General features: G+C 42.9%; 1 protein-coding gene across 7 annotated transcripts in view; it reads right to left on the bottom strand.

Annotated features, from left to right (window-relative positions):
- AKAP13 (A-kinase anchoring protein 13) overlaps positions 1 to 26,620 on the bottom strand; it is a 440,963-nt gene that overhangs the window by 45,784 nt on the left and 368,559 nt on the right. For all 7 annotated transcript variants that reach the window (XM_077472410.1, XM_077472415.1, XM_077472413.1 and 4 more), the window contains 5 exons: positions 12,400 to 12,467; positions 7,281 to 7,344; positions 5,101 to 5,239; positions 3,791 to 3,903; positions 1,362 to 1,508 (listed from right to left, as the gene is read on the bottom strand). In XM_077472410.1, the coding sequence (XP_077328536.1) occupies positions 1,362 to 1,508; positions 3,791 to 3,903; positions 5,101 to 5,239; positions 7,281 to 7,344; positions 12,400 to 12,467 (531 nt within the window). The remainder of the gene's footprint in view (positions 1 to 1,361; positions 1,509 to 3,790; positions 3,904 to 5,100; positions 5,240 to 7,280; positions 7,345 to 12,399; positions 12,468 to 26,620) is intronic.

Raw genomic sequence — 26,620 nt, 5'->3', positions numbered from 1 at the left:
AGATTTGGTCCCTTTGGATTACTTAAAGTGATTTTAAGGGTTTTTTTTTTGTTTTTTTTAAATAACAAACATATCATACTTACCTCCACTGTGCAGCTTGTTTTGCACAGAGTGGCCCCGATCTTTGTCTTCTGGGGTCCCCCGGGGCCTCCCCACATCAGATAACCCCCTGGGAGAAGCGTTCTCCCGGGGGATTACCTTGCAAGTGCTCTCCTGACTCCAGCATTTGGCATCCATAGCCGCCGACTGCAGGACTCGGCCCCGCCCCCCCGGCGCTCATGTGATTGGATTTGATTGACAGCAGAGGGAGCCAACGGCTGCGCTGCTATCAATCTATCCAATCAAGAACCGAGAACCCCGGGCTGAGAGGTCCCGTGGGTCAAGTTGGAGGGCTCAGGTAAGAAATGGGGTGGCTGGGGGGCCGGTCACTGACAGGTGTTTTTTCACCTTAATGCATTAAGGTGAAAAAACATGAGGGTTTACAACCCCTTTAATCTTTCCCTGGAGACTTTGAGGATTCTTTATGGACCATCTAACATAAACCTAGATTTGAGGGAAAAAATTTTTCCCCTCCCTTAATTGCCCTTTTTATGAATGTTCTTACTCTCCTCTCTTACGCTGGCCATATACGGAGCATGGGTTGCAAGAAAGAAAAATCGCTCAATTCAGTTCTCCCAGCAGGGGGAGCCATCCCGGCTAGTAGAACACACTGAATATGGCAAGTGACTCTAGCCGCTGGCAATAATCACATGAAAAATCAGACTGGCTAGTTGGTCGATCGATCAACTTGGGTACAATCAGCTTTCCCACACAGGGTTTGAATGTCAGCCAGTGCTGCTGAACTGGCCTAGATTCGATCAGTCTATGACTGGCTTTATGCACGGTAGTTGGGGCTGGATTGTAAACAGAGGCGTAGAATCCTCTTTGTTGTGAATATCAAAATACAATTGTACTGCATTATTTCTGCCCTAAGGTTGGATCCTCTTTATATGTTACAGAGCTTTATACCTCTGATTTTGTGTCTACATGTATTACTGTCTGACATTTTTCAATAAAAATCTATTGAAAAAGAAAATAGTTAAAAAATTAAGTCTCAACACATTTATACGTTTTTTTTCAACACGAAATCCAACAATTCTGTGGAGTAAAATCAAAATCAAGGCAAAGGATGATAATGACATGGAATGGTAGTACACGGTAGTTGGCTCTCTCTGTACTGCTCCCTATGGAAGGCCATTACCCACCCCAGAAGAGCGCTCATTGAGTGCCCCATCTCTGTTCTCTTCTAATCACTGATGCTGCTTTCAACCACTCCATCCAGTTGCCGAGTACTAACTCATCTTCCGGAATTTAGTTCTTACCGTAGATCACGTCCTGCCGTTTCACCACATCTTTCTTTAGCTGTTTAAGAAACTTGCTTTCCACCGTCTGACTCCAGGATTCTGCCTCCAGCTGCTTGGAATCTGTCTCAAACTCCCCCATGAGCTGCCCCTCATTCATGTCTGTGCCTGTCCGCAGAGTAAAGAGATTCCATTACTAAAATACATTATTTTCAAAATGTGTCCAAATAAAACACAATCATAAAAAATTTAATGAAGGTACTAGTCCTGATGTTACAGCTTAGAGAAAATGTAATATGCATATAAAATATACTAAAACAAGAAAACAAATATGGTTTGGTATATATGGTCACACTATCAGTGAATGTCAGCACATTGTAATCTTTTCACAACTTTAGACTTAAAAAGTTTTACTAAACCCACAACAGTACAATCAGTCTGTATATGCAGTAAAGCATGCTGGTTATACACACTGTAGAACCAAAGGGTTAATCCTGTGCATTGTGTAAAAAGACTGTCCTGTCTCCTCTGATCCTCCCCGGAGTCTGGAGGGGGTACTCCCGGAGTCTGGAGGGGGTACTTAAACAGGTGTGGATCACGTGTTCAAGGTTCCAGAGTTGTTCGAGAGACCCGTGTGGTCTGTTCTGGTTCCAGGACCGGGGTAGCCCCGTGTGGGGTCCCGGTAACGGGGTGTTCGACATCCCGCAGCATGTTCCTGTCAGTGGCCCCTGATAGAGCCGTCTGGTCTGCGGTAGGGATCCGTCTGTTCCAGAGTCTCGGAGCCGGCTGTTCCGAGGCGCAGTAACTGGGGGAGGATTCACAGTGTCCGGGTGTGTTCTCGGCTTGGAGGGACACCGCAGCTCGTGACCGGTGGAGGACTCTTCGGAGAAGGGCCGGCAAGTGGCATCCTGAGAAGTGCCTGGTTACTGAGTTGGAAAGGACATGGGAAAGGAAGCGGGAAACGTTTCAAGTACTGAGGAAAAAGGTTCCTATTCACCTTCAGTTAATTGTTCAAGTTTGAGTCAATGAATCTCTGGCTAGAGATCTGTTCAGCCTTGAAGTACCCAGCTGCGAGTGGCTACTCTCTGGGTGGAAGTAGAGACTTTGTTAAACCTGCAGTTCGAGGTACCTGAGTTCTTCACCCGTGCCCTCTGTTCCCTTAGAGACTGTGTTTTGTGAAAGTTCTACTGCAAAATAAAACCTTTTGAAAGGACTTTATCTGTGTCAGTATACAAGTCGTTGGGTATCAACCCTGGTAACCCCTAGACACGGAATAGCAGGCCAAGAGAAGATAACCGGTAAGCCCATAAAGTCAAGGCAGCTCTGCAACGGGTCGTGGAAGCTACACTTGGATCAGAAAATAAAAGATATATAAAGCTTTCAATGAGTCACTGATTTTTGTGTTTTTACTAGTGGACTAGTAAAAGACTTTTGGATATATAATTTTGGACTTTCCCTAGTCGGCCAAGGCAGCGGGGCATGTATGAACTATTAATTATTTAACACCATCACAAAATACCACCAATTTAATTTTAGGTCCCCTACACTAGCGCAGGAGAATATCTTTTTTGTCTACTCGTTCACCCCAATACAGTGATCAGTGCTAAAAAAAAAAAATGCACCGTCACTTTAATAATGACACTGGCAGGGAAGGGGTTAACACCAGGGGCGATCAAAGGGTTAAATGTGCTTATAGGGAGTGCTTTCTGTGTGGGGGATGCTTTGACTGGAAGAAGACAGAGATCGGGGTTCCTGCTTAGCAGAAACACAAGATCTCCATCTTCCCCTCTTACAGAAAGGCAGGCTGCCTTGTTTACTTAGGTAGACCGCTGTTCTGCGGCAAACATCAGGTCTGCCGGACCGGCTGATTGGCTCCTGCTGTGTCCAATCACAGTGGGAGCGGGTCGCCGGTGCCGCGCATGTGCCCCAGACCCAATGCATGAAAGTCACGTACAGGTACGCGATTTAGCACAGGAGGCCTGCCTTGTCACAGTATATCTGCGTGGGGCGGTCCAGAAGAGGTTAAAGAGGATGTTCACTGGAAAAAAATAAATAAAAGCCAGAAGCTACAAATCCTGTAGCTGCTGGCTTTTAATTAAAGGACACTTACCTGTCCAGGGATCCAATGCCATCCTCACCTGGGCTAGTTCTTCATTAGCCTTCGGGTTTCCGGCACCAGCCACTTAACTGCGGGTAGCCGGTTATGCAGCTTTCAGCTTCGCAGCCGGCTGCCCACTGCACACGTGTGAGCCGCACTGCGCTTTGTGAGCGGTCCAACAGTCTTCTTGGACCTGTGATGTATCCCAGAAGACTGCAGGGAGGGAGGACATGGAGAACTTCCACTCTAATTGCCCAGTGGAAGTGGGAGCAGGTACCTGTCAAAGCTGGGTACTTTCATATAATCTTAGAAGTTTAAGTTACAAACCGCACATTGTACATGGGGGTCTTACCTTCATCGACGAGGGACTCTGTAGATGCATTGACCCTGCTGATTTTGTGCAAAGAATCTGTTGACTGCGACAGAGCCTTAAAGTTGTTCCAAATATTTTCATCACATCCAACCCTAAATAAAAAGGTCCCAGATAACACATTACTACAGAGCTAATGCAAAACACTAAACATTTCCTATAAAAAGGACTTAAAATGCCATGTGTGTATGGTTTATGGATTGGCCACTGTTTAACCATTTTAATGCATCCAAAGTCAGAACAAAAGGATCAGGGAAATGGATTATATGAACAGCAAGGGTTTAGCACAGCAAAAATGCCTAGTGCAATCTGTACCTAAATATTAAAGTGTCTGTAAACCTCAGACATGAAATATAAAAACAAAGCATATCCCTTTATAGTGTGCACTTATCTCAATCCAGAGCACTACGTGTCATTTCTGTCTGCTGCTTCATGCCTCTGTTATCAGCATGAGTTATGTCTGACAAGGTATTCTGACACTAGAGATGAGCTCAGGCGTGTTTGCATGGTCCACGTGCTGAGCCCACCAGGAAGTCGGCGCAGCGCTGCGCTAATCACAGGCAGTGAGACATTGTGCGGCTGCAGAGATTGGGCAATGTCTCACTGCCTGTGATTAGCGCTGCGCCAATTTCCTGACGGCTCAGCACGTGGACCATGCGAACACACCTGAGGTCATCCCTACCTGACACCATGAGGTAAAATGGTGACAAGTGAAGGGCGTTTCAACATACAGCATGTGATTGGCAGCCTCGGGACTGTTCTTGTGTGAAGGTGGTGTGCGTCTTCCCTTTAATCAGCTCTCACTGATCTCTGCATAGTGTAATTGTATCTCCCTGCTTCAAAAGTTGTGCAACAAAGCAAGGTCCATAAAGACATGGATAAGAGAGTCTGGGGTGGAGGAATTTATTTGGCCTGCACAGAGTCCTGACCTCAACCCGATAGAACACCTTTGGGAAGAATTAGAGTGGAGACTGCGAGCCAGGCCTTCTCATACATCAGTGCCTGACCTCACAAATGTGCTTCTGGAAGAATGGTCAAATATTCCCATAGACACACTCCTAAACCTTGTGGACAGCCGTCCCAGAAGATCTGAAGCTGTTATAGCTGCAAAGGGTGGGCCAGCTCAATATTTAACCCTACGGATTAAGACGCCATTAAAGTTCATGTGCGTGTAAAGGCAGGTGTCCCAATACTTTTGACAATATAGTGTATATGTTCCCCACTGCAATTTTTAATACCTATAGAGAATCTAGCTCCACAGCAGCTACAATTGCCTATGCTGACTTACACACCCTGCAATATTTTGTGTAGAGATACTCTTGGATATGGAGATTGTAGTCTGCGGCCTTCTGTTTGAAAAGCTATGAGATGAGAAGGCAACTTCATCCGGTGCAATGACTGCTGAGCGAGGCCTTTCCTTCGGTTGGGAACCTGAAAAAAATAAAAATAAATAAAAAAGTGCACACCATGAATGAGCAGAACATACACATGGCAAAGCAATACAATTTCTGCATAGGTAAAAAAAAACACAGAAATTACTAGTGCTTTAAAAAAGCATATTTGCAGAATGTATTCGTTCACTATCACCACTGCAATTAAATAATTCCTACACTTTTGAGTTCAATCCAGACAGCAGAATGACTGGCATCACAGATCTCGGGGAAGAATTTGATACAAATAACCTAATATATTTAGCTCGTTATAATAAAGTCCTTTGATAGGGATCTAAAGTGCTCAATTGAAGTAGATCATGCTTTTACATCATGTTTATAGGAGACACAATGTCCCTCTTTCTTGCAGCTCTGAGATTTCTATCACATTCTAAGTTTGGACAAGGGAAGGTCATCAAAAGTAGAAAAGTTCCCAAGCATCATCAGTGGTGGCTGGTGGTATATATATATTTTTTTTAGGGGGTCGGCAGGGTCCCGCATTTACCCCATCTAGGTCATGCGCAGAACCCCTCCAGGCGGCGGCTTTCCCTGTGTCACACTGTGCATCCCCTCCCTCCTTTCCTCCGTGCACCTCCCTGCTCCTCCTCCTAGGCATCGGATCAGCTCTCCGTACGGCCAATTGGGCAATGGGTCTCAGGACCCACTTCCCGATTGGCCAGCAGGAGAATCAGGAAGACCATAGCGAATATTTATCGTACATGGTCACACAACTGGATTTGGTCAGAGCGCAGTGATCTGCGCCCCGAGCCCACCCTTTTTTGAAGCCTATTAGAGCCTCTGACTAATCACGTGCTAGTAAAAAACAAAACAAAAAAAAAACCAATGGAATCCATGCGTCTGGTGTCCCGCATGGAGGGGGGGGGGGGGGGGGTTGGGTAGGGGTGCAGCCCTGCATTACGGGCTGCCACTGAGCATAATATATATATATATATATATATATATATATATATATATATATATATATATATATATATTTGAATGTGTAAAAGGTATACGACTTAGACTGGCACAGGGTATAGGGACATCTACTAGCAATGTCATTTTATGCAATGAGCAGATTTGGGGAGATAGAGGGAAGGGATGGCATCTCAACATTTTGCTCTTAATGGGCATAGCTGAATAATGATAAAAAGCAACTTGGCGGCTGTTGCACATCACTCAAAGTCATGCAAATGTTTGATATTCTATTACTTCCTACTATAAATGAGTTCAGGTAAGTTCAGACATGAGTTCGAACCCACCTCAGCTATCCCGCCAGGAAGCCAACAGCCAATCACAGGTGGTGGGAGGCATTCCTCACCCTACAGCTGCACATATGCAAATAATGTGCATCAGTGCGGCTGCAGGGCGGGGAATGCCTCCACTGGCTATGATTGGCTGTCGGCTTTTGACATGATCTCAGTGGGATAGCTCAGGTGGGTTCAGACTCATGTCCCACCACACCTGAGCTCATCACTTCTTCCCACAATACGAAAGCTTAAAGGGGCCCATTCACACTAAAGAACTGCATATGAATCGCACAGGAGCGCTTTGCATGTTTCTGTGCGATTCACATGCAGTTCCGTGCAGTGCGCTTTCGGTCCATTCAGTTTGAATAGGCTGAAATCACAACACACCTAAAAGTAGTGCATGCACCACTTTTGGAAACGCGCTGCAACTGTACTGCATGGTACATGTGTAGCATGCAATCTGGTGTGACCTGCATTTGGGGTGTCCTTAACTTTGCACTGACACCCACTGCAGATCGCAGGGGCAGTGCGTTTTAGATGTGATGCAGGAAACCGGGACGGAAAGCGTGTTTCACGCATTGCATTCTAGTGTGAACGGGCCCTAGAAGATTCAAGGGGAGAACAAACACAACCTGCCCTGTTAATTAATTCCGTGTTAGAATGCCCTTCATCTGCTTTGTAGGGAGCTTCAGAATAATATAGGGACACACAAATAGGTCTTCTTAATAGACATACATTTCAAATTATTGCTCCTGTATTCCAAACAACGCAAACATAAATACGTATACACACCTTTATTCCTCATCATGACCACAGGTAACGAGGAGGTATCATTGGGTTGCAGAACCTTTTGTTGCTGAAAGACATTATATATTACTGTTCAGTTGTAGGAACAAAGCTTTTCAATAAAAACAAAGGGTACTGCATGGTCCACCTTTTAACAAGTCGTATCAATTGCACACAGTTGTTTCATTACCCGGTAGTAATTAGCAATGACCACACTTAAGCCTAATGCACACAATGATATTATCGGACAAATGATTGTCCCTTTTTTTTTTGCATGCTAGTCTCCATGAAAAGATTACTAAATTCTGAAAATTCTTGTATGACAGAATAAAAATTCCGAAGTGATGCAATGCAGGGGTTCCCAATCCCGGGCAGAGCAAGCTGGGACAACCTGCACTGACACCCTCCTACCACCAGAGGGCGCCTGCTCCCCTTCTAGCACCACTGCTCCTTTCCCTCTGTGGTCACAAAGAAGGGGGGGGGGAGGAAAGCTGCCCCCGTCACATCAAATTTCGGCTACCTATCACATTTTGCTACCCACTGGAGTGCGCATTACGCGACGCCGCCATATGCATGCCAACATAGGGCTGCTCCACCCGCCACAGCTTTGCTTCGCTCGGCAGAAATATAATCAAACTCTATGTCCACTTGGATGGTGGGGCTTGAACCTGGACTCAGGGGTGGAACGCATACGGCGGTGTCGCACATGTGCAGTCCAGCGGGTAGCCAAATGCGATGGGTCCCCATAAGTAACGAAACACCCCCAAGGTGATAAGCTGCATCTCTACCCCCCCCCACCCCGAGGTCCATGAAGGGGTTGACTCCTAAAAGGCCAGTCCCTGATGCCGGGGAGGTAGGGGACCGCTGATGTAACGTATCATAAATTTCAGATGAAACCTGTACTGATTAAACTAAAATCATACGATCTGGTAACGTGTTAAAATGATTTTCGTGTTTTTGCTCTTCAGATAATTTTGGATAAAAGCTGTGTACCAACAATCAGATTACCATATGAACGCTTCGAAGGCAATATTTTTTGTATGATTTTCTAATCGGGTGTACGGGCCTGTGAGCCAGCTACAGATAAAGCAATTTTATTTCCTGCAACCACAGTCAGTGTTGATAGGGGAATCCCTCCCACGAAGATATTGTGTACTCCCAGTGGTTGGAGGCGTCCCAGTCAGGAGAACACACAGTGATTATTGCTTGCAGCTATAGCTGCTGGCAAAAAAAATAAAAAAAAAAAATCGCTGGAAAAATCCAACAAGCTGGTTGTACAAAAGTTGATCGATCAACTTGGATACATTCAGCCTGCCCATACATTAGAGCTGCACGATTCTGGCCAAAATGAGAATCACAATTTTTTTGCTTAGAATAAAAAGATCACGATTCTCGCGATATAAAATCTTTCACATTATACAAAAAAAAAATAAAAAAAAAATGGGCTAACTGTAGTGGTTAGTGTTTTTTTTTCATTCAATTCTATTTTTTTTTTTAAGTATTTTTTTCAAAAAAATTGCATTTGAAAGACCGCTGCACAAATACAGTGTGACATAAAATATTGCAACAACCACCATTTTATTCTCTAGGGTATATACCAAAAAAAATAAAAATTGAAAGGTGCCAATTGTGGTACCGTGGGGGGGGGGGGGGGGGTTCCGATGAGCGGACCTTCCACTTTAGGGTGAAGGTCCGCTTTAAGTGGTTAAACTTTTTTCACCGAGGCCCCTTTCACACGGGACGGATCCATGATGATCCGCCCCGTGAACATCCGCTGCACACTGTGCAGGGACCGCCCTGTCAGATCTCAGCTCTCCTCTATGGGGGATCGGATGAACATGGACCGTCTGTCCGTGTTCTTCCGATCTGCTCTACAGACGGATAGAAAAATTGTATTTTCCTCCATCTGCAGCATTGGACCATAGCGGAAACAGATGATATTGGGTGTCTGCGGATGTTCGTCTGCTGACACCCGCTATCCCATAGGGATGCATGTATGTCTGTATTTCATTCGAAAATGGATGGATGAAATACGGACATACGGTCCGCATGTTACCTTACACACAAAGTCTATTCCATTGACAAATTGTTACAATGTTTATACTTAAGTTCAACTGATAAAGAATGTTTTGATTCTTGACAGACTGCTCGGTTTTTCTCTTCCTTTCTTTTGAGGGCTGTGGCTTCAGAAGAGCAGAGAGAATTCTTTGCACAGAAAGAATTGTGAAACACTTTAGTCAAGATCACAATAACGATTCTTAGCGATTAATTGTGCAGCTCTACCATACATGGTTCCTGCTAAACTGGCCTAGATTCAAACGGTCTATGGCCAGCTTTAGGTGAATAGATGTACTGTAAATGAGCCAATTGCCTGCACAAAAGGGCATCCATTACCTTTCTAATCTGCCCAAAGCAGTAGCTGGTAAGTAAGGCAAGTAATCTGGATGCCCTAACAGCTCCAGTTAGGTTACATTTTTTATTACAAGTGAAGTATTTATATAGTGCTGTTAATTTATGCAGAGCTTTACATATATATTGTACATCATTTACATGAGTCCCCACACTCAATCAGTTTACAATCCAAGATCCCTAACTCGCATTCATACATACACATACTAGGGACAGTTTAGACCGGAGCCAATTACCCTACCAGCATGTATTTAGAGTGTGGGAGGAAACCAGAATTTCCAGAAGAGACCACGAAGGTACAGGGAGAATCTTCAAAACTCTATACAGGTGGTGCCATGGTTGGGATTCCAACCATTAGGTGCTGCTAAACAGAAGTGCTAACCACTTATCCAGTGTTAATCTTATTTATATGAAAATTGCAAGGGGAAAGCACCTGGAAACCGTTTTAGCAAAATGTTTTCCCAACTGTATTGGTAGCAGCTATGTATTCTTTCCATAGTCAGGAGAAGACTGAGACAGTAACACAACACGTGAGTACAGGAGGTACAGGGGTGTAGCCGATCACACCTGTCTAAATACGTACGTACACACTGCCACAGGGCTACAGGACTCTCACAGCCCAGACACGACTACACCAATGAACGCTTCTCTTTTGTACATTCTTTTGTGATGGTGAGGATTAGTTCACAGAGAGATTTTTCTGAAAAGTGTCATACAAGTACAGTACTATAAATTCAAATATACTTAATTCCTATGAATCCATTTAAAGTATATTAAAAATCAAAACTTTTTTTGTAGTTTGGACAGACCGGGAACACGTTGAATCCTGTGTCAGGTTTTTAAAGAAGAAACTCAGCATACCAGGTTTCAGTTGAAGACCCTACTAGAGCTCCATACCAGACCAATTGGAGGGCACAATGGACATACAGATCAACATACAGTATAAAGCAGGGCTGTCCCAAGACTTTGTGCTGCCTGGGTCCAAAAATGCAATGCTGCCTCCCCCCCAAAAAATTATGCTCACCAAAAGGCCCTCACATCTATTATTTTAAATCATGACAATTAAATGAATTTATCAGGTGGGGTTCAATATGAGGCAGCTGTGGTGGTGAGGGGGAGCAGTCAGAGGCAGCGGTAGTGGGGCGTTCAATCAGAGGCAGAGGGGGAAGTAAGGAGGGTGGGGTTGAGTCAGAGGTGGTGGTGGGTTCAGTCAGAGGCAGCAGTGGTGGTGGTGGAGTTCAATCAGAGGCAGCGGTGGTGGTAAGGGGGGGGGGGGGGGGTTCCGTCAGAGGCAGTGGTGATGGTGGTGGCTTCAGTCAGAGGTAGCGGTGGTGGTGGGGGTGTTCAGTAAGAGGCAGTGGTGGTGGTGGTTCAGTCAGTGGTGATGGGGATACGATCAGTGGTGCTGGCACTTACTTGCCCTCAGTGTCAGTCATGCCTCCAGTGATGCCTCTTCCAACATGGGGTCTCTGCGCACAGCAGAAAATTCCTCCCCCTGCATGTTGTTGGCCATCAGCTGACTTTCTCCTGCAGTTTCTGCCTTCTGTCCTGACATGGCATCTGTCTGCAGCAATGGGGGGAGCCGCGGAAAGGAAGAGCAGATGGTCCACTGTGTGGGTACGGCAGAGAGTGCTCTGCTGACTCCCGTCATTACCTCTAGCAGCAGCGGTAAAGGGACCCCCCCTTTACAGCTATTTGCACCCACTTCCGGGCATATACCCCTGCAGAATCTGTGGGGGGCTACCACATTTCCCGTCCCCCCCATTGTCTTCTGGGAGACAAACCGATCCCAGAGAAAGCAGGAACCATTTGGACTGCGCAGCGTGACTTGCGCATATGCAGCAGGGAACCAGGAAGTGAAGCTGCGAGGCTTCGCTTCCCGATTTCCTCACCGAAGAGGGCGGCGGCAGCATTCGAGGACCAAGGGACGGTTCGGCCTGGGGTGCCGACATCGCGGGTGCTCTGGACAGGTGTGTGTCCTTATTTTAAACGTCAGCAGCTGCTGACTTTAAAAAAAATAAAATAAAAAATTGGCGGATCTCCGCTTTAATATCACTAAATACAATGGTTCAATTACGCGTTTTGTAGTTAGATACTGCTTCTTCAAATTGCCAATTTACTTTATTTGATGCAAAATCTCAAACACAAAACCATAGATCGTAAAGGAGAGGTTCAAATCATCCTAGGTTGTGGGGGAGGCAAAAAAGGGACCACTATGGGAAAATTATATGCGTCCTCACAGCTCTTCTCAGTACAAGGTACTCTGTTTCTACCCTTAGGGGCCAGAGATATAATTTGGCAATCTGAAGAATTGATATCTAACCGCGAAACACCTAATTGAACCATTGTACTTGAAAGTAATTCTTCTCATTGTAGGTTTTCCATCAGAAGATTAAGACTTGTTACATGCTTTTAGGTATATTTTAATTTTAGTACAATAAAACTTACGGACTTTTTACAAAATACTTTTTTGTGTATCTAGTTAGTTATTATTAATACCGAAAGGCAACCCTTAGAACACCCAGTTTTTGTTCTCTTTATTTCTATTAAAAGAATAGGGAAAAATCTATTTTACTGTTGTCACCAGACCTGGAGGTGAGGAGAAACTTTCCAATGGGGAGATGTGAGTCAGTGCAAGCATCAGGCAAACTATAGTTGGATGTTACAAAAAAAGAGTAAATGAAAAGTAGCACATAAAAACTAGAAGGAAACTTACCTTCATTTTGACTTTTGCACAGGGAATGAAGTTCTCTCTGCAGCCTTTATGTACAATGGAGTTACAATCTGATAGAAAGAAAACAGGTAATGAATACGTTATACACACATGAAGAATCATATAGTAAGATTTGGACAAGAGGGTGTATATGCAGTTCAATATTTTTTTTTAACTTTACAAAACTCTACACTAGGGATGTTCAAAATTATAATTTTTTCTTGTCAATGAATTTTTATTTTATCAATCAATAACATAGCAATTAAAGCTGCTGCATATACATTTTTACATTGTACATTACATTTGTAATACAATAAACTGTGAAGGCATATAGTATAGAACTTGTTCAAACCTTGATGGCCTAGTCCAGCCTACCCCAAATGGGTTCAAGCTGTAGGTCTGGAAGGTCACCACTTTACGAGTCCATTCACACAGGGGCAACACGACTTCCAGCGAGACTTTGGGAGGCAACTTGGACACGACTTGAGTATGAATCACAGCACGACTTGAGGCAACTTACAAGGCAACTTGAAGTTGCCTCCAGGACAAGGGACTTTGTCAGTGGTCAATCACATAATAATCAGTTCTGTGGGAGGGAGGGGTTTGTCTAGAAAACTATTTTTACTTCCTGGAAAGTTGCTTCCGTTAAGACAGAGGATCAGACTTGGAGGCAACTTCCATTGAAATCAATGGGTACAAGTTGCCTAGAAGTCGGATTGAAGTAGTACAGGAACCTTTTCTGAAGTCGGAGCGACTTCGGTAGTGTGCATTAAGACGGCTCTCATTCACTTACATTGATTTTGTTGCACGACTTTAGGCAACTTGGGACGACTTCAAGTCGGATCCAAAGTTGCCCCTGTGTGAATGGACTATAACTGTGCATCAGTCAATACTAACTAAGTATGCAAATAACATTGGGAAAGGGGAAATTAAAAATAACGAATAACCAACAAATAAGGAATATCTGAGATAGTGTTCTACACCGGGAAATTGCTTAATTGAAGGATCAAAGTATTTCAAACTTTAGGATAAGCTTAAATTTTACATTCTTTTAGGTAATTTTTAAGGCTCTAGGGTGGGATAAACAAATTTTCAATTTTCTACTAAAAGTGGTGGAGTGGTTTTTATAAGCAAGCAATAGTTCAAATTGTGCCTGGGAGTTCAATCTGGTTATGACAGTAGATAGATTGGGTGCTTCCATAGATTTCCAGAGGTAATCAACTGTAAGTCTCGAGGCTATTAAAATGTGGGCTACAATTGTTCTATGTATAGTGGGATATTTCTCAAGGTCTATACCTAATAAGGTTGAAGCAGGAGTAAGATTGGAAAGGTTTCCTGTAATATCTGCTATGAATGTTGAGACTGAGTTCCAAAAGCTTTTCAGGGTATTGAAACTCCAGAGAGTGTGTATAAGATTTCCAGTTTGCTCATTACACCTCCAACAAGTCTCGAGAGTAGATGGATAGATTTTGGATAATTTATATGGGGTTGAATACCACCTGTTATTTTTTGAGCATTGTCCCAGTATTCTATACACTATGATGATTTGTTGATTATTTGGAATGATTTTTTCCATTGGTCCCAGGTGAAGTTTTGAGCTAAATCTCTTTCCCATTTTAACATATGAACATTTTTATTATCTGGTTGGGAGGGATGTCCAACCTTTTGACCTTTCTGGGCCACATTAGAAGAAGAGGAATAAAGAGAGCTGATGAGCAGAAAAAGTCGGGCAGATCACAAGTTAACTTTCACTGATGTAAATAATGTACCAGAGTAAAGAAACGTAATATTAAAAAAAAAAAAAAAATTTAAATTACAAAAGTAAAAAAAGAGGCCAACATAAAACAAGTGCGATATTTAATGCTTTTTATAAAATAACACATCAATATCTGGTTGGATGGAATAGCAATTCTCAATGAATTCTTAAGATGCTCATCAGATATTTTGGGTCTAATTGCGCCCTTTGTGTGCTTCGCCCTTGAAAATAGTTGCTCACAAATATAGGTGCTGCCCAAAAACCGATTGCATGAATAAGGCGCAATTGTGAAGAGTGGGGGACAATAAAACCGATAAAGGTCCAGTAAAGAGACCCTCTGAAAGGTTTCTTCAGCTGCATGTGTTCGCTTAGTGCAAGCGCATTTTTACAAAAAAAAACAAACAACAGTTTTACGCAAGTTAGCGATTTTGTGGTGGGCCGCAGGTTGGACACCCGTGCTCTACACCATTAATATTTGGTTTAGCATTGTATTCTGTGCTGGTCTGTTCACCTGGTTGGCCGTTTCGACTGTATGCTTTGGATTTTAACCACTTAAGCCCCGGACCATTTGGCTGCCCAACAACCAGATCACTTTTTGAGATTCGGCACTGCGTCGCATTAACTGACAATTGCACGGTCGTGCGATGTGGCTCCCAAACAAAATTGATGTCCTTTTTTTCCCCACAAATAGAGATTTCTTTTGGTGGTATTTGATCACCTCTGCATTTTTTTTTTTGCGCTATAAACAAAAATATAGCGACAATTTAAAAAAAAAAAAAAAAAAAAAAAAAAAAAGGGCATTATTGGTTTACTTTTTGCTATAATAAATATCCCCACAAAAAAAACTTTTTTTTCTCCTCAGTTTAGGCCGATACGTATAAATTTTTTTCCCCAAAAATATGTAGTAACGCAATAAGTGTTTATTGATTGGTTTGCACAAAAAAGTTATAGCATCTACAAAATAGGGGATAGTTTTATGGCATTTTTATAATTTTTTTTTTTTTACTAGTAATGGCGGCGATCAGCGATTTTTATTGTGACTGCAACATTATGGCGGACAGATCGGATACTTTTGACGTGATTTTGGGACCATTCACATTTATACAGCGATCAGTGCAATAAAAAAAGGCATGGATTACTGTGTACTGGCAGTCAACTGGCACTGATAAATGTGACTGGCAGTGAAGGGGTTAACCACTAGGTGGCGCTGAAGGAGTTAAGTGTGTCCTAGGGAGTGATTCTGTCGGGGGAGGGGCTGTGTGTGACACGACACTGATCACTGCTCCCGATTACAGGGAGCTGTGATCAGTGTCCTGTCACTAGGCAGAACAGGGAAATGCTTTACATCAGCATTTCCCTGTTCTTCTCCGTGAGACGATTGCAGATATGCCCGCGGACATCGAGTCCGCTATCACACCGACGGAGGTCGTGGCAGGTGCGTCCACAATCCTCTTCTTAAAGGGCAACGTACAGGTACGTTAATCTGCCTGTACGTGCTCTTCTGCCCGCGTATATCGGCGTGAGCTGGTCGGCAAGCGGTTAAACAATGACTAAACAAGTGCCACCATCACAACCCCAGAAATGTTTCATCATTGGTTTTTGCTACACAACCTTATCCAAGAACTATTCCAAAAAAATTGTAGTCTTTCCGGTCTTTCTGCGAGTTACTGGAAAATGAATTATTATTTTATGATGACCAACATGTCATAATCTGGCAGTACACCACCCTTTCCAGAAATATCAACCAAATCCCACAACTAAAGCTATTTTTGTTGTATGAATTAACATGCTACTATGGGAAATGTCAATCTAAGTCATTACTAAAATAAGCATTACAAGTTCCGCAAGTGGCAACAAATATGGAAGTTCAGTTCCACCTTTGGATCATATTTATGATGGGAAAATAGACAGATCCATATAAAGCTTTGAACAGGAGCTTACAGAACCTCCTGTGTTAATGTAATGTTTTACATTGTCAAAGGAAGGAAAAGTTTGTGTAAAGCAATTCTCATGTAGGATGACAGTCACTAGAAGGAAATGGCTGAGAAAACAAACAGTATTTATTTTCCTATGCGTCGCCTAGCTATCAGTCACATGTAATGTTACATAAAACATCACCACAAAATGCTTCTGCAACCTAAAACAAAAAACTTGGAGTTAAATCTGGATGTTTGCATACATACAAGCCACCTTGGAAATAGCTACACAGGCTGGTGGCATCCAAAAACTGAACATACACCGATCAACATCCCATTAAGCACATGTTGAGGATTCCTCTTTCCAGGTCTAAATAGTATAGATCAGGGGTTATCAAACTTTGTAAGCAAAGGGCCGGTATAATGTCCTTCAGACTTCAGGGGTGCCGGACTGTGACCAGTGGGAGCAGAAAATGTCCTGGCATCGGTAGGCATAAACAATGTCCCATCATTTGATTAGTGCTTCTTTGCTGGTATCAATGGGATGAATAGTGCCCTATCAATGTTGTCAGTGGGAGGAATAGTTCCCCAAAAGCCAGATAAAGGCAAGCCAAGAGCCACATCCAGCCCCTGGGCCATAGTTTGGAGACCGCTGGTATAGACAATGACAATTACCAGCACAAAGCCTCTACTTTGGTAACACTTCATTGAAGGAACTCTCTGCAGTTCTTTTGATCAGCCAGACAGCTGATAGAAAAAAAAAAGAAGCAAACTGGTTCTCCCATCCACGCATTCAAGGCGGATAGGGGATTTCCCTAATCCCCCCGCCCCCCGATGCACTATTATATTCTCACATCGGGACCCCTCTGCTAATTCATGATGCAGCCGATTGACTGCAAGTGCTGATCAAGTGAAAATATACCAACAGTCCTGTTTAGAAGTCGTTGATTATTAGATCAACTCCTTTTGAACGGGAATGGCCATACATTGATGGAAATTCAGTTGGTTCCTGCTGAACTGGCCCAAATGTTCATCCATGTATGGCCAGCTTTAGACTGTTTTGGGACTCATGAGACAAAGGCCAATTTAGGCAGAAATGCGTCAGTTGTAGCTTTTGTCCAGGATGTTTCTTCAATAAAAAGTCATCAGAGGAGACCCCGTGTACTGTATTTGCCATTGTCTACACAGGCTGAACAATATAGTTTACTAATGTGTTAACCTCACCAACTAATTATCTGACATACTTTTTTTGGGAGTGCACTCAACTAGACTCAACTAGTAAGGAAGATATGCGATTGTTAAAAAAAAAAAAAAAAAAATCAAAAAAGAAATCAGAGCCTCCGGTAACCCTTCTTCACCTAACAGGGCACAGGGACTTTTTTTTGCATGATAAAGCAATGGGGAGTGTCACGTTTGTACTTCTATGGATAGAAGACCGGAAAAAAATAGTTCTATAATGCAGCAGTTTCAGTCAGATGTACTGTATGGTGACAATCTATAGGTTCCGGATTGACATCAGGTAAGGGTCTAGCTTCCATCAGATCAGCTTTTATATCCAAACGGATATTAGCCACAGAATTGTCCTTGATCACCATCAGGGAAAATGCCAGGAGATTTTTTCCATAACCAGTCTGGTAAACAAATGTACAGTAGGGATATGCAAACGAAAAAAGGAACTAAGATCGCACTTCTGGTGTAAGGGCGTGCCAGTGTCCAGCACTTATTAGTGGCCCTATAATCCACATAGTAACTACTATGGCTCTCTGTCCCCTGATGTATGAAAAGAAGAAATAATTAAAGAGCCATTCTGAGTGAACACAGAAGGTTCAAAAAGATTATAACTTAAAAAGATAAAAACACATAAAAAATAAAAAAAAATAGTGTGTGAAACTCAGTGCTAGAAAATCCCATTCGTTAAGGGGAGTGGTGAATGCTGCACACTTTCTGGAGCCTGGTTTAGTGTGATAAAAGCACCAGCAAGATAATAGTGATTAATAATTGGAAGTTCTAAAAAGCATAATGCGGATATTATAGTGGGGTCCGCTAGAGAGAGTCTCTGATGCAAATGCTGTGAAAGGTGGCAAGGCTGCTTCCAGCATGGGCTGGGGACCCAAGAACTGTATGTAGGGAGATGGAGGAAAGAGAGAAAGAAGCACCAGGCCGGTCCTAGTGCAGCATCATTATAAAAAAATATATATAGCATAAGCAATGCAGTTTAAGGTGCACTTACATAGTGCTTCAGTAGGTAAAGGCTTTCCAATGTCTGGCACGATGGTACATGGTGAATTACTACTGCTAGAATTCCTGGGATGCAAGAACAAAGATCAACGGGTGCCGTCTCGCAGCTGGAAATGCAGCCTTTACCTACTGAAGCACTATGCAAGTGCACATTATATTGGATTGCTTATGTTTTTTTTGTTTTGTTTTTTAAAATAATAAATGATGTTGCACTAGGACCGGCCTAGCGCATCTCTATTTTTTTTCTCCCTTTCCCCTCCCTATTTTTGATATAGATATATATATAGATATATATATAGATATATATATATAGATATCTATATATATATATCTATCATTATTTTTAATCCTCATGCTGCTAGCATACGTAAATAGATAGGAATGTATAGGATATTAACTTGTTTTAAACTTTAATTTTTTACATTTCTTCAGTTACTTCCTAGTTTCTTGCCTAGGCAAATTAGGTCATACATCCCATGAGTCTTCAGGAGGGGAGGAATTGTTTTCTTAGCCAAGCACACTCTCCTGCATGCATGTTTGGTCTAAGGGCAGATCGATTCCAGGAAGTGCTACATAAATCATTTGCCCTTACTCAAGATGGCCACAGCCAGAAATATTAGGGGGTTGTTTTTCAAAGTGATTCCCCAACAAAATGAAGCATGGAGACATAGATGGATGGGGGAGCTTGCGTTATATATTAAAAATGAATTAAAATAGTATTTTTTGTTTGTGGTGCTCAGATGCAGTGAAGATCCACTTTAAGAAGAAAAATTACAAAGCAGTGACAGGTTACACGAGGAAGGCACCACTTAACAAATGGTAGGTGCTGGGGTGAGCAGTGCTACTGGCTATATGCATAGAAGGGTTTAGGCTGGATTCACACCTATGCTTTTTTTTTTTGTTCTTTTTGCATTTTGCAGATTTGCACAACAGAATATGTTCCATAGGAAACAATGTTAAATGGACTGTAGTGCAAATCTGCAAAATGCAAAAAGCACTAAAAATGCATAGGTGTGAATAAGACTTTAAATAGATTGACATTTGAGGTTTGTCCTGCTCAGATGCACAAGCATTATGTTAGTAAATTTGGTTGTCTTGTTCATATTTGTATTTATTATAGAAAGTGGAACATGTCTCACTATGGTTGCTTATCCCAGGTGCTGTGTAGTGTGTACAGAATATTATCGTCAGTTACTAAATATTAAACCAAAGCATACCAATGAACACAGGGTTGTGTAGAGGAAGAACAAAAAAAAAAAAAGGGAAAACATTTCAAACTTAAGATAAGAATGAGCGTTGCACAATGTGCGCTGTGATCTGCCGTTACATTCCATGCAGTGTTGGCATATTTTAACTGTAAGACAGTAAAATATGTCATGTTTGCCAGATTACATAGAAAATACAAACTTTTACCTTGATAACATTGGTAAGGCCAAGAGTTTTCAATTCTTAGGCACAGAGAATTGATCTGGTTCCAGGAACAGATCCTAAAGAACGCTATACAGTACCTCTGCCCTATGGTATTTACATGTATTCCTCAGAGTCAGTATAGTTGCACCCTTCCTGCAGGAAATAATAGTCTACATGCAGACACTGTGAGGTCTGTAGATCAATGGTCTCCAAAATGCAGCCCTTTGCTTTTATCTGACCTTTGGGGCACTATTCCATCCAATGCCACCAACAACTGGGCATGTGTCCTCCCATTTACAACAGTTGGGCATATGTCCTTCCTCACACACCAATGACACCAATAATGGGGCACAATTCTTCCCACTGACACCAACCATGGGGTACTATTCCTCCCACTGACACTAACAATTGGGCATATCCCTAGATTGTAAGCTCTAATGAGCAGGGCCCTCTGATTCCTCCTGTATTGAATTGTATCTGTACGCCCTGTTGTAAAGTGCTGCACAAACTGTTGGTATATAAATCCTGCATAAGAATGTCCTCTCACACCAATGAAGGGGCACAATTCCTCCTAATGACACAAACAGTGGGGTATAATTTCTTCTAATGAAACCAATGATGGAGCATAATTCTTCCCATAGACATCAATCATGGGCTACTATTCCTCCCACCGACACCAACAATTGAGTATATGTCCCCCCACTAACACCAATGAAAGGGGTAAAATTCCTCCTAATGACAAAAACAATGGGGCACTATTCCTAACACTGACACTAAACAATGGGGCATTGTTTACATCCACCAGGACATTTTCTACTCCCATTGGCCTCACTCCGGCCCCCCCCTCAGTCTGAAGGACAGTTTACTGGTCCTTTGTTTAGAAAGTTTGGAGACCCTTGCTCTAGATTATCATGCTTTTGGCAGCTGGCTGAGATTCCCTTTAAGCTGTCATTAGCAAATGTGCAGCATTTACACAGGGTCAATATTACACGGCACTCCTTACAGTAAGAAAACCATTTATGTTGGGTGCTGTAGTGGCAATAAGACTGTCAAATCCAGAAAAAAATCTGTGCTAAACAACCACTAACCTATATACAAATGAGTAAACATTGTACATAAGGTCATACAAAAATAATTGTAGTGAAATCCAATATTATAAAGAAAAAAAAAAAAAAAGTCCTAAATGTGTATGTAGTGCCACACAAAGAACCTTGTCCTCTACCATTGTGTGTTCCAACCCCACCCCATGACTTTGCTTTGTGCAATAGTCCAAATCATTTAGTGGAGGGGGGGATTATGGTGTGGTGTTGGTTTTCAGGGATTGAGCTTGACCCTTTAGTTCCAGTGAAGGGAACTCTTAAGGCGTCAGCATTCAAAGACATTTTGGACAATTTCATGATCCCAACTTTGTGGGAACAGTTTGGGGATGACCCCCTCCTGTCCCAACATGTCCGTGCACCAGTGCACAAAGCAAGGTCTATAAAGACATCGATGAGTGAGTTTTGGATGAAGAAACTTGACTGGCCTGCACAGAGTCTTGACCACAACCCGATAGAACACCTTTGGGATAAATTAGAGTGGAGACTGTAAGCCAGGCCTTCTTGTCCACATCAGTGCCTGACCTCACAAATGTGCTTCTGGAAGAATGGTCAAACATTCCCATAGACGCACTCCTAAACCTTGTGGACAGCCTTCCCATAAGAGTTGAAGCTGTTATAGCTGCAAAGGGTGGGCCAACTCAATATTGAACCCTACGGACCAAGACTGAGATACAAGTAAAGTTCATGTGCATGTAAAAGCAGGCGTCCCAATAATTTTAACAATTTGGTGTATATATCCATGTCACAGAGATATTGCCACAATTTAAAGGACGGCTTCATCAGGGCAAGAAGTGGAACGACAACACTACCTGCCCTGATGAACAGATCTATCAATGACCAGCAGATAGCTTAGTGATGCATCAGGCATCATCACGCTTCTAAAGCAACTATTAGATGGCTAATTACATGTATTTCCCTCAGGCCTTTGTATGATGTATAAACACAAGCCATGTCAGCCGGTGAAGGAGACACTTGTATTTTTTTTAAGGCAACACCCAGCACTTGAGTTACTGAATGTACAGTAGAAACACATCACGCGGTAATTTAGACTAGTACAGAATGTATCTGAAAGTACCAGAAGGCTACACACACCACAAACGAACAGCGAGGGCAACCATTCTGCTTACAGAAACAAACCAACAATTAATTGGTTGTGAAACAATGGCCTCCTGTTTGCTTTTTTGGAAAAATTAGCATGTTTGCCTTGGGATATCTTCACTTAAAAAAACACCCCTGGTGTTTGTGGTTTAGTCTAAAGCTAACCATACACAGAGTGAATTTCATCCAGTTCCTGATGGCCTGGTTGAAAGAAGCTCCCATGGAAAGGCCCATTGGTCATCCCCTGGCTGACATCCTTTGACTGAAAAATGTAAGGAACTGGTGGAAAATGATCAGCCAAACAGAATCTGCATCCAATCAACTGCAGGTACTGTTTGGATACTTTGACAGCCGACGGTGCCAGCTGTCAAAATACAATAGCCGTGGGAGAGTCATCCATCGGAAAAGTGTAGCATGGATGGAGGAAACTTAGTTTTCTTTTATTTTTCTCCTTTTTTTTTTTCATTTAACTGCTTTCCTGAGGTGCAATGATCTTGGAACAGAGAATGAACAATATCACAAATAACATTTTTTTTTTCTTGCACGTGACTGGGTACTTATTTGCAATGTGAAGCCTTACCTGATTTACTAAGCTCTGGAGCAACTGCAATTGCAGAGAGCAACTGAAATTTGCCTTTAGTAAATCAACCCCATCTCATCTAGGGAAGAGGAGAAACAATTCTACTTACCTGATCCTCCGCTTCTCCAGCAGATGGCGCTCCCCAATGCTCTGGCGGTGGACTCTCCCTTGGTGTCACGCTGTAGATCAGGCATGCCCAATCTTTCAAAGAGTGAGGGCCACTTAACTGACTTGGTAACCAGTCGCGGGCCACAATGAATGGAGCGGGCGGATGACAGGTCTGTGTCCACTCTGCATATAGACAGCAGACACAGATACAACCCACTCTACTCTATGGGCCCTTCAAGGTAGGTGGTGCACCTGCAGATCAGTTTAAAAGCAGCCCAGTACCCACTGCAGAACAGATATGGCCATATATGGTATCACTCCGCCTGTAACAGGAGCCAGCGCTATACAGGAAGCATTGGCTTATGCAGCTCTTCTCCACAGCCGACTTCATTCACAACACTGAGGCTCTAGGATGACAGATCAGTGACCCGGGCTTGCCAAACAGCCATCCCAGAGCAGGAGGTTGAGGGCCCCATCAGAGGGCCCACTGGTTGGGCACCCCTGCTGTAGATACTCGCCCGCACACCATGGATCTTCAATTAAGTCCAAGTGTATTTTTATTTATTTTTTTAATTGAAGAAATTGCACTACTCTGTGCTGTGACCCATTTCGGACCTGCAGGGGTCCTGCGTGGCTCGGAAATTTTGCACTACTCAGTTTGCGCCACTGGAGCACTGGGGAGAAGAAGCTGCAGGGACCGATCTAGCTGTGGAGAGGAACAGAATGAACAGAATGATCATTGCAAGGGAAAAATTTTTTTAGTTGGCCAGAGTTGGGCTTTAACAGCTAGGGTCCAAATATGGAGCACATAAAGAGCACAGCATCAAAGGGCAAATTTCCAGCAACAAAGGGCAGAGCGAACCACCCACTGTACACATTCTCTTGCGCAAAGCACAATTTAGCAAATCATTTTTTGAAGCTTGTGTGCCTTAACACTTCCAGACTTAACATCAGGTTATTGTAAGAAAAGGACATGGCTATGTTGCAACGCAAGGTCTTCTAGCTGAACTGTTTTCTTTGCAACCTCCCCCTCAAAGTTCTGACTCATCATATACATCGTGTACACAAACCAGAAATGACAGAATTTCCACTTATGATTTGATGTTAACTGTGATTAATTCTGAACAGCCTGAAATCAACACAAGGGTAATAGTGCTTAGTAGTACTTCTTCCTGCAATCTACCAACCCGTATGCTTGCACTTTGCTGGAACTAATGCAAGTCCACACATCACACTCTCCTTTTCATTCTGGTTGCTGTGGACTGCCTGCCTGAGGAACTTCTATCAGCCTTTTATTAATCAGACCCAGTGTAAGAGATGTCACTTTGTAAGCATCATGCCTGACGAAGGGGTCCTGCGTGGCTCCGAAATGTTTGCACTACTCAGTTTGCACCACTGGAGCATTGGGGAGAAGAAGCTGCAGGGACTTATCTGGCTGTGGGGAGGAACAGAATGATCATTGCAAGGGATATTTTCTTTTTAGTTGCCCAGAGTTGGGCTTTAACAGCTAGGGTCCAAATATGGAGCACATAAAGAGCACAGCAAAGGATTTAATGAGGAAGAATTTGGTTGCTGTGGACTGCCTGCCTGAGGAACGTCTATCATCCTTTCATTAATCGGACCCAGTGTAAGAGAGGTCACTTTGTAAGTGACAACACCACAATCTGTGCTACACTACGTACAGACAGAAAACACAAACTACGTCACAAGATGATAAAATCAGACAAGATGAGCTGAAAAAATGCCTCCATGACAGCCTGAACCAGCAGTCACTAAAAAAACAAAAAAACAATTATTTCAAGTTTTTCTCACAATTGTACTGCAATTAAAGTGGTAATAAACCCAAAAAATAAATACAAAAAAAATAAAATAAAAATAAACGATATAGTAGCTTAACAATTTATCCCAATAGGGAAAAAATGTGGCGATACAACAGCCTAAAAAAATGTTAGCTGGAGTTGAGCTTAAATTAGTGAAAATCTAAATCTATAAGTGCATCTAACACTTCCCTCTCGTCAGACTGACTTTGCTGCTGTCCAAAAGGTGTCTCCATATCTCCTCCATCCAGAGTGAAGACACCCTGAGACAGGAAATGTGTTACTGGCCGGATGTTTCTTTGGGTTTCAGGCTTTAAGAGTCTTTTTTTAGGTGTGTAAACTGCAGGAAAGGTTCAGTGGTGCAACTATGCATTTTCTGTGCCAAGCTATTTTTTTTTTAGCTATACAAGTGTAAAAGGGGTCAAAACATTACAGCCAACAATGCAAGTCTGAGGTTATGGGGGGGGGGGGGCGAGGCTCCTTGCTGACATGCATCACCTACAGATCACAAGCACGTGATAAGAAATTAACCGTTCAAGTTTTGCCAAGACTAAAGACACGATCAGATTTTTCCACAGACAAAGCCAAGGGCGTGTGCCGTGAACTTGTCTTGCATACAAACGGTACACAATTGTCGGCCAACAAACACGAACGTAGTGACGTAATACATGGAATTTCAGCTCTTGGGCACCTTCTGCCAATGTCATGTTGGGTGAGCATTGATTCTGAGCATGCACCAAAAATTTACTAGCCTGCCATCCAATGTTTGTTGGCGGAAAGTTGGCCAACAATTGTCTGATGGAGCGTACCAATGGTCGGATTTTAGGCAAAACAGTCTGTCATCACACAATTCCCTGCCGAAAATCCAATCGTGTGTACGAGGATAGAAAACCAACAAATATTTAGTTTAGGGGGAGAAAATCTGCTGCTGTGGGATGCAGCTGTAGAAGCTAAAAAAAAAAAAAAAAAAAAAAAGTATATTTCTGCTCTTTTGTGCAATTACCCTGAAACTTTTGCTCCAGCAGAGGAAAAAATTCCTTCCCGATGCCCCGAGAGGCAATTGAATATTCCCTGGATAAACATTACCTATAAACATTAGTATTCAGTTATGTGTTCTGTAGCACTAAAAACATCCCTGCCCTATTTTACGGTTGTCACCCTAGGACTGGAAGCGTGTTAACAGCAGGATTACAGATTAAAATAAAGGAGAAAGGTGGTAAAAAAAGAAAACGAATGCAGCCACCACATCTAAGGACTTGTAGGCTGCAATACTATCTGTTTTTCTTCTTGGGTTAGGATTTGATTTAAAGCATTTTTGCATCACCCCTGATGTCAGTCCCAAGTTCAAAGCTAAATAATGAATCTGCAGAAGACACGATACCTGTTCCTTCCTACCTTTCAATGCAGCCATTCCTGTACTGGAGGTTTTTGCTTTGGCGTCTCCCGTATACACTGATTTGTTTTTCTTAAACGAACACAAATTTTTATCCTGAGAAAAATGCCTTTGGTGCTAGGTCATCCCATACAGAAACGCCTTTCATGCTGCATTGATAAGGAAAAACTTCCTCTTTCAAACAAAGCTCCTCTTGAGCACCGAACACACAACACCTGCCGGTGATTATTACCCGCACATCATCTTCCCCGGCTAGTTGTGGCTGCTGTGTGCAACCAGCAACTTTCCAGAAACACAACAAAATCTGGTCTAAGTGTAATTATTCAGCTAGAAGCTAGTGTGCAATATGCAAATAAAACAAAACCTCTAAACAGAAAAGTGCCCCACATATAGTACAATGGGGGCCATTCACTAAAGGTTACCACATGTGATATGAAGGTTATGCGACCCATTTTTCAGAAATATCGCATGAGATAATAAGAGAGTCAATTCATCAGAGTAAAATATTGAATGTGAGGTAAACACTGCAAACAAGAAAAAAAAAAAAAACAAGAAAGAAATCAAGTCCATTCACTAAAGCAGGGATTCCAACCACCAGTATGCGGACCAGTACCGGCCCCTGACCTGCTGGAAGTTGGGCCGTGCAGCGCAGGTTAGCGGCAGGCGGCACAACCAACCCCTCCCCAGGTGGTAAGCTGTACCCGTCCATCCCCTGAGGTGACAGGCTACAAACCCCCACCCCCCGCTGCATTGACAGGCTACAAACCCCAAACCCCCCCCCCCCCCCCCACCCCCTGCTGCATTGACA

This window comes from Lithobates pipiens, unplaced genomic scaffold (genome assembly GCF_037356315.1).
Source record: "Lithobates pipiens isolate NorthernLeopardFrog02 unplaced genomic scaffold, aLitPip1_a1.2 Scaffold_8, whole genome shotgun sequence".
NCBI lineage: Eukaryota > Metazoa > Chordata > Amphibia > Anura > Ranidae > Lithobates > Lithobates pipiens.
The sequence above is the reverse complement of the archived record's forward strand: the minus strand, read 5'-3'. Positions and strand labels throughout refer to the sequence as shown.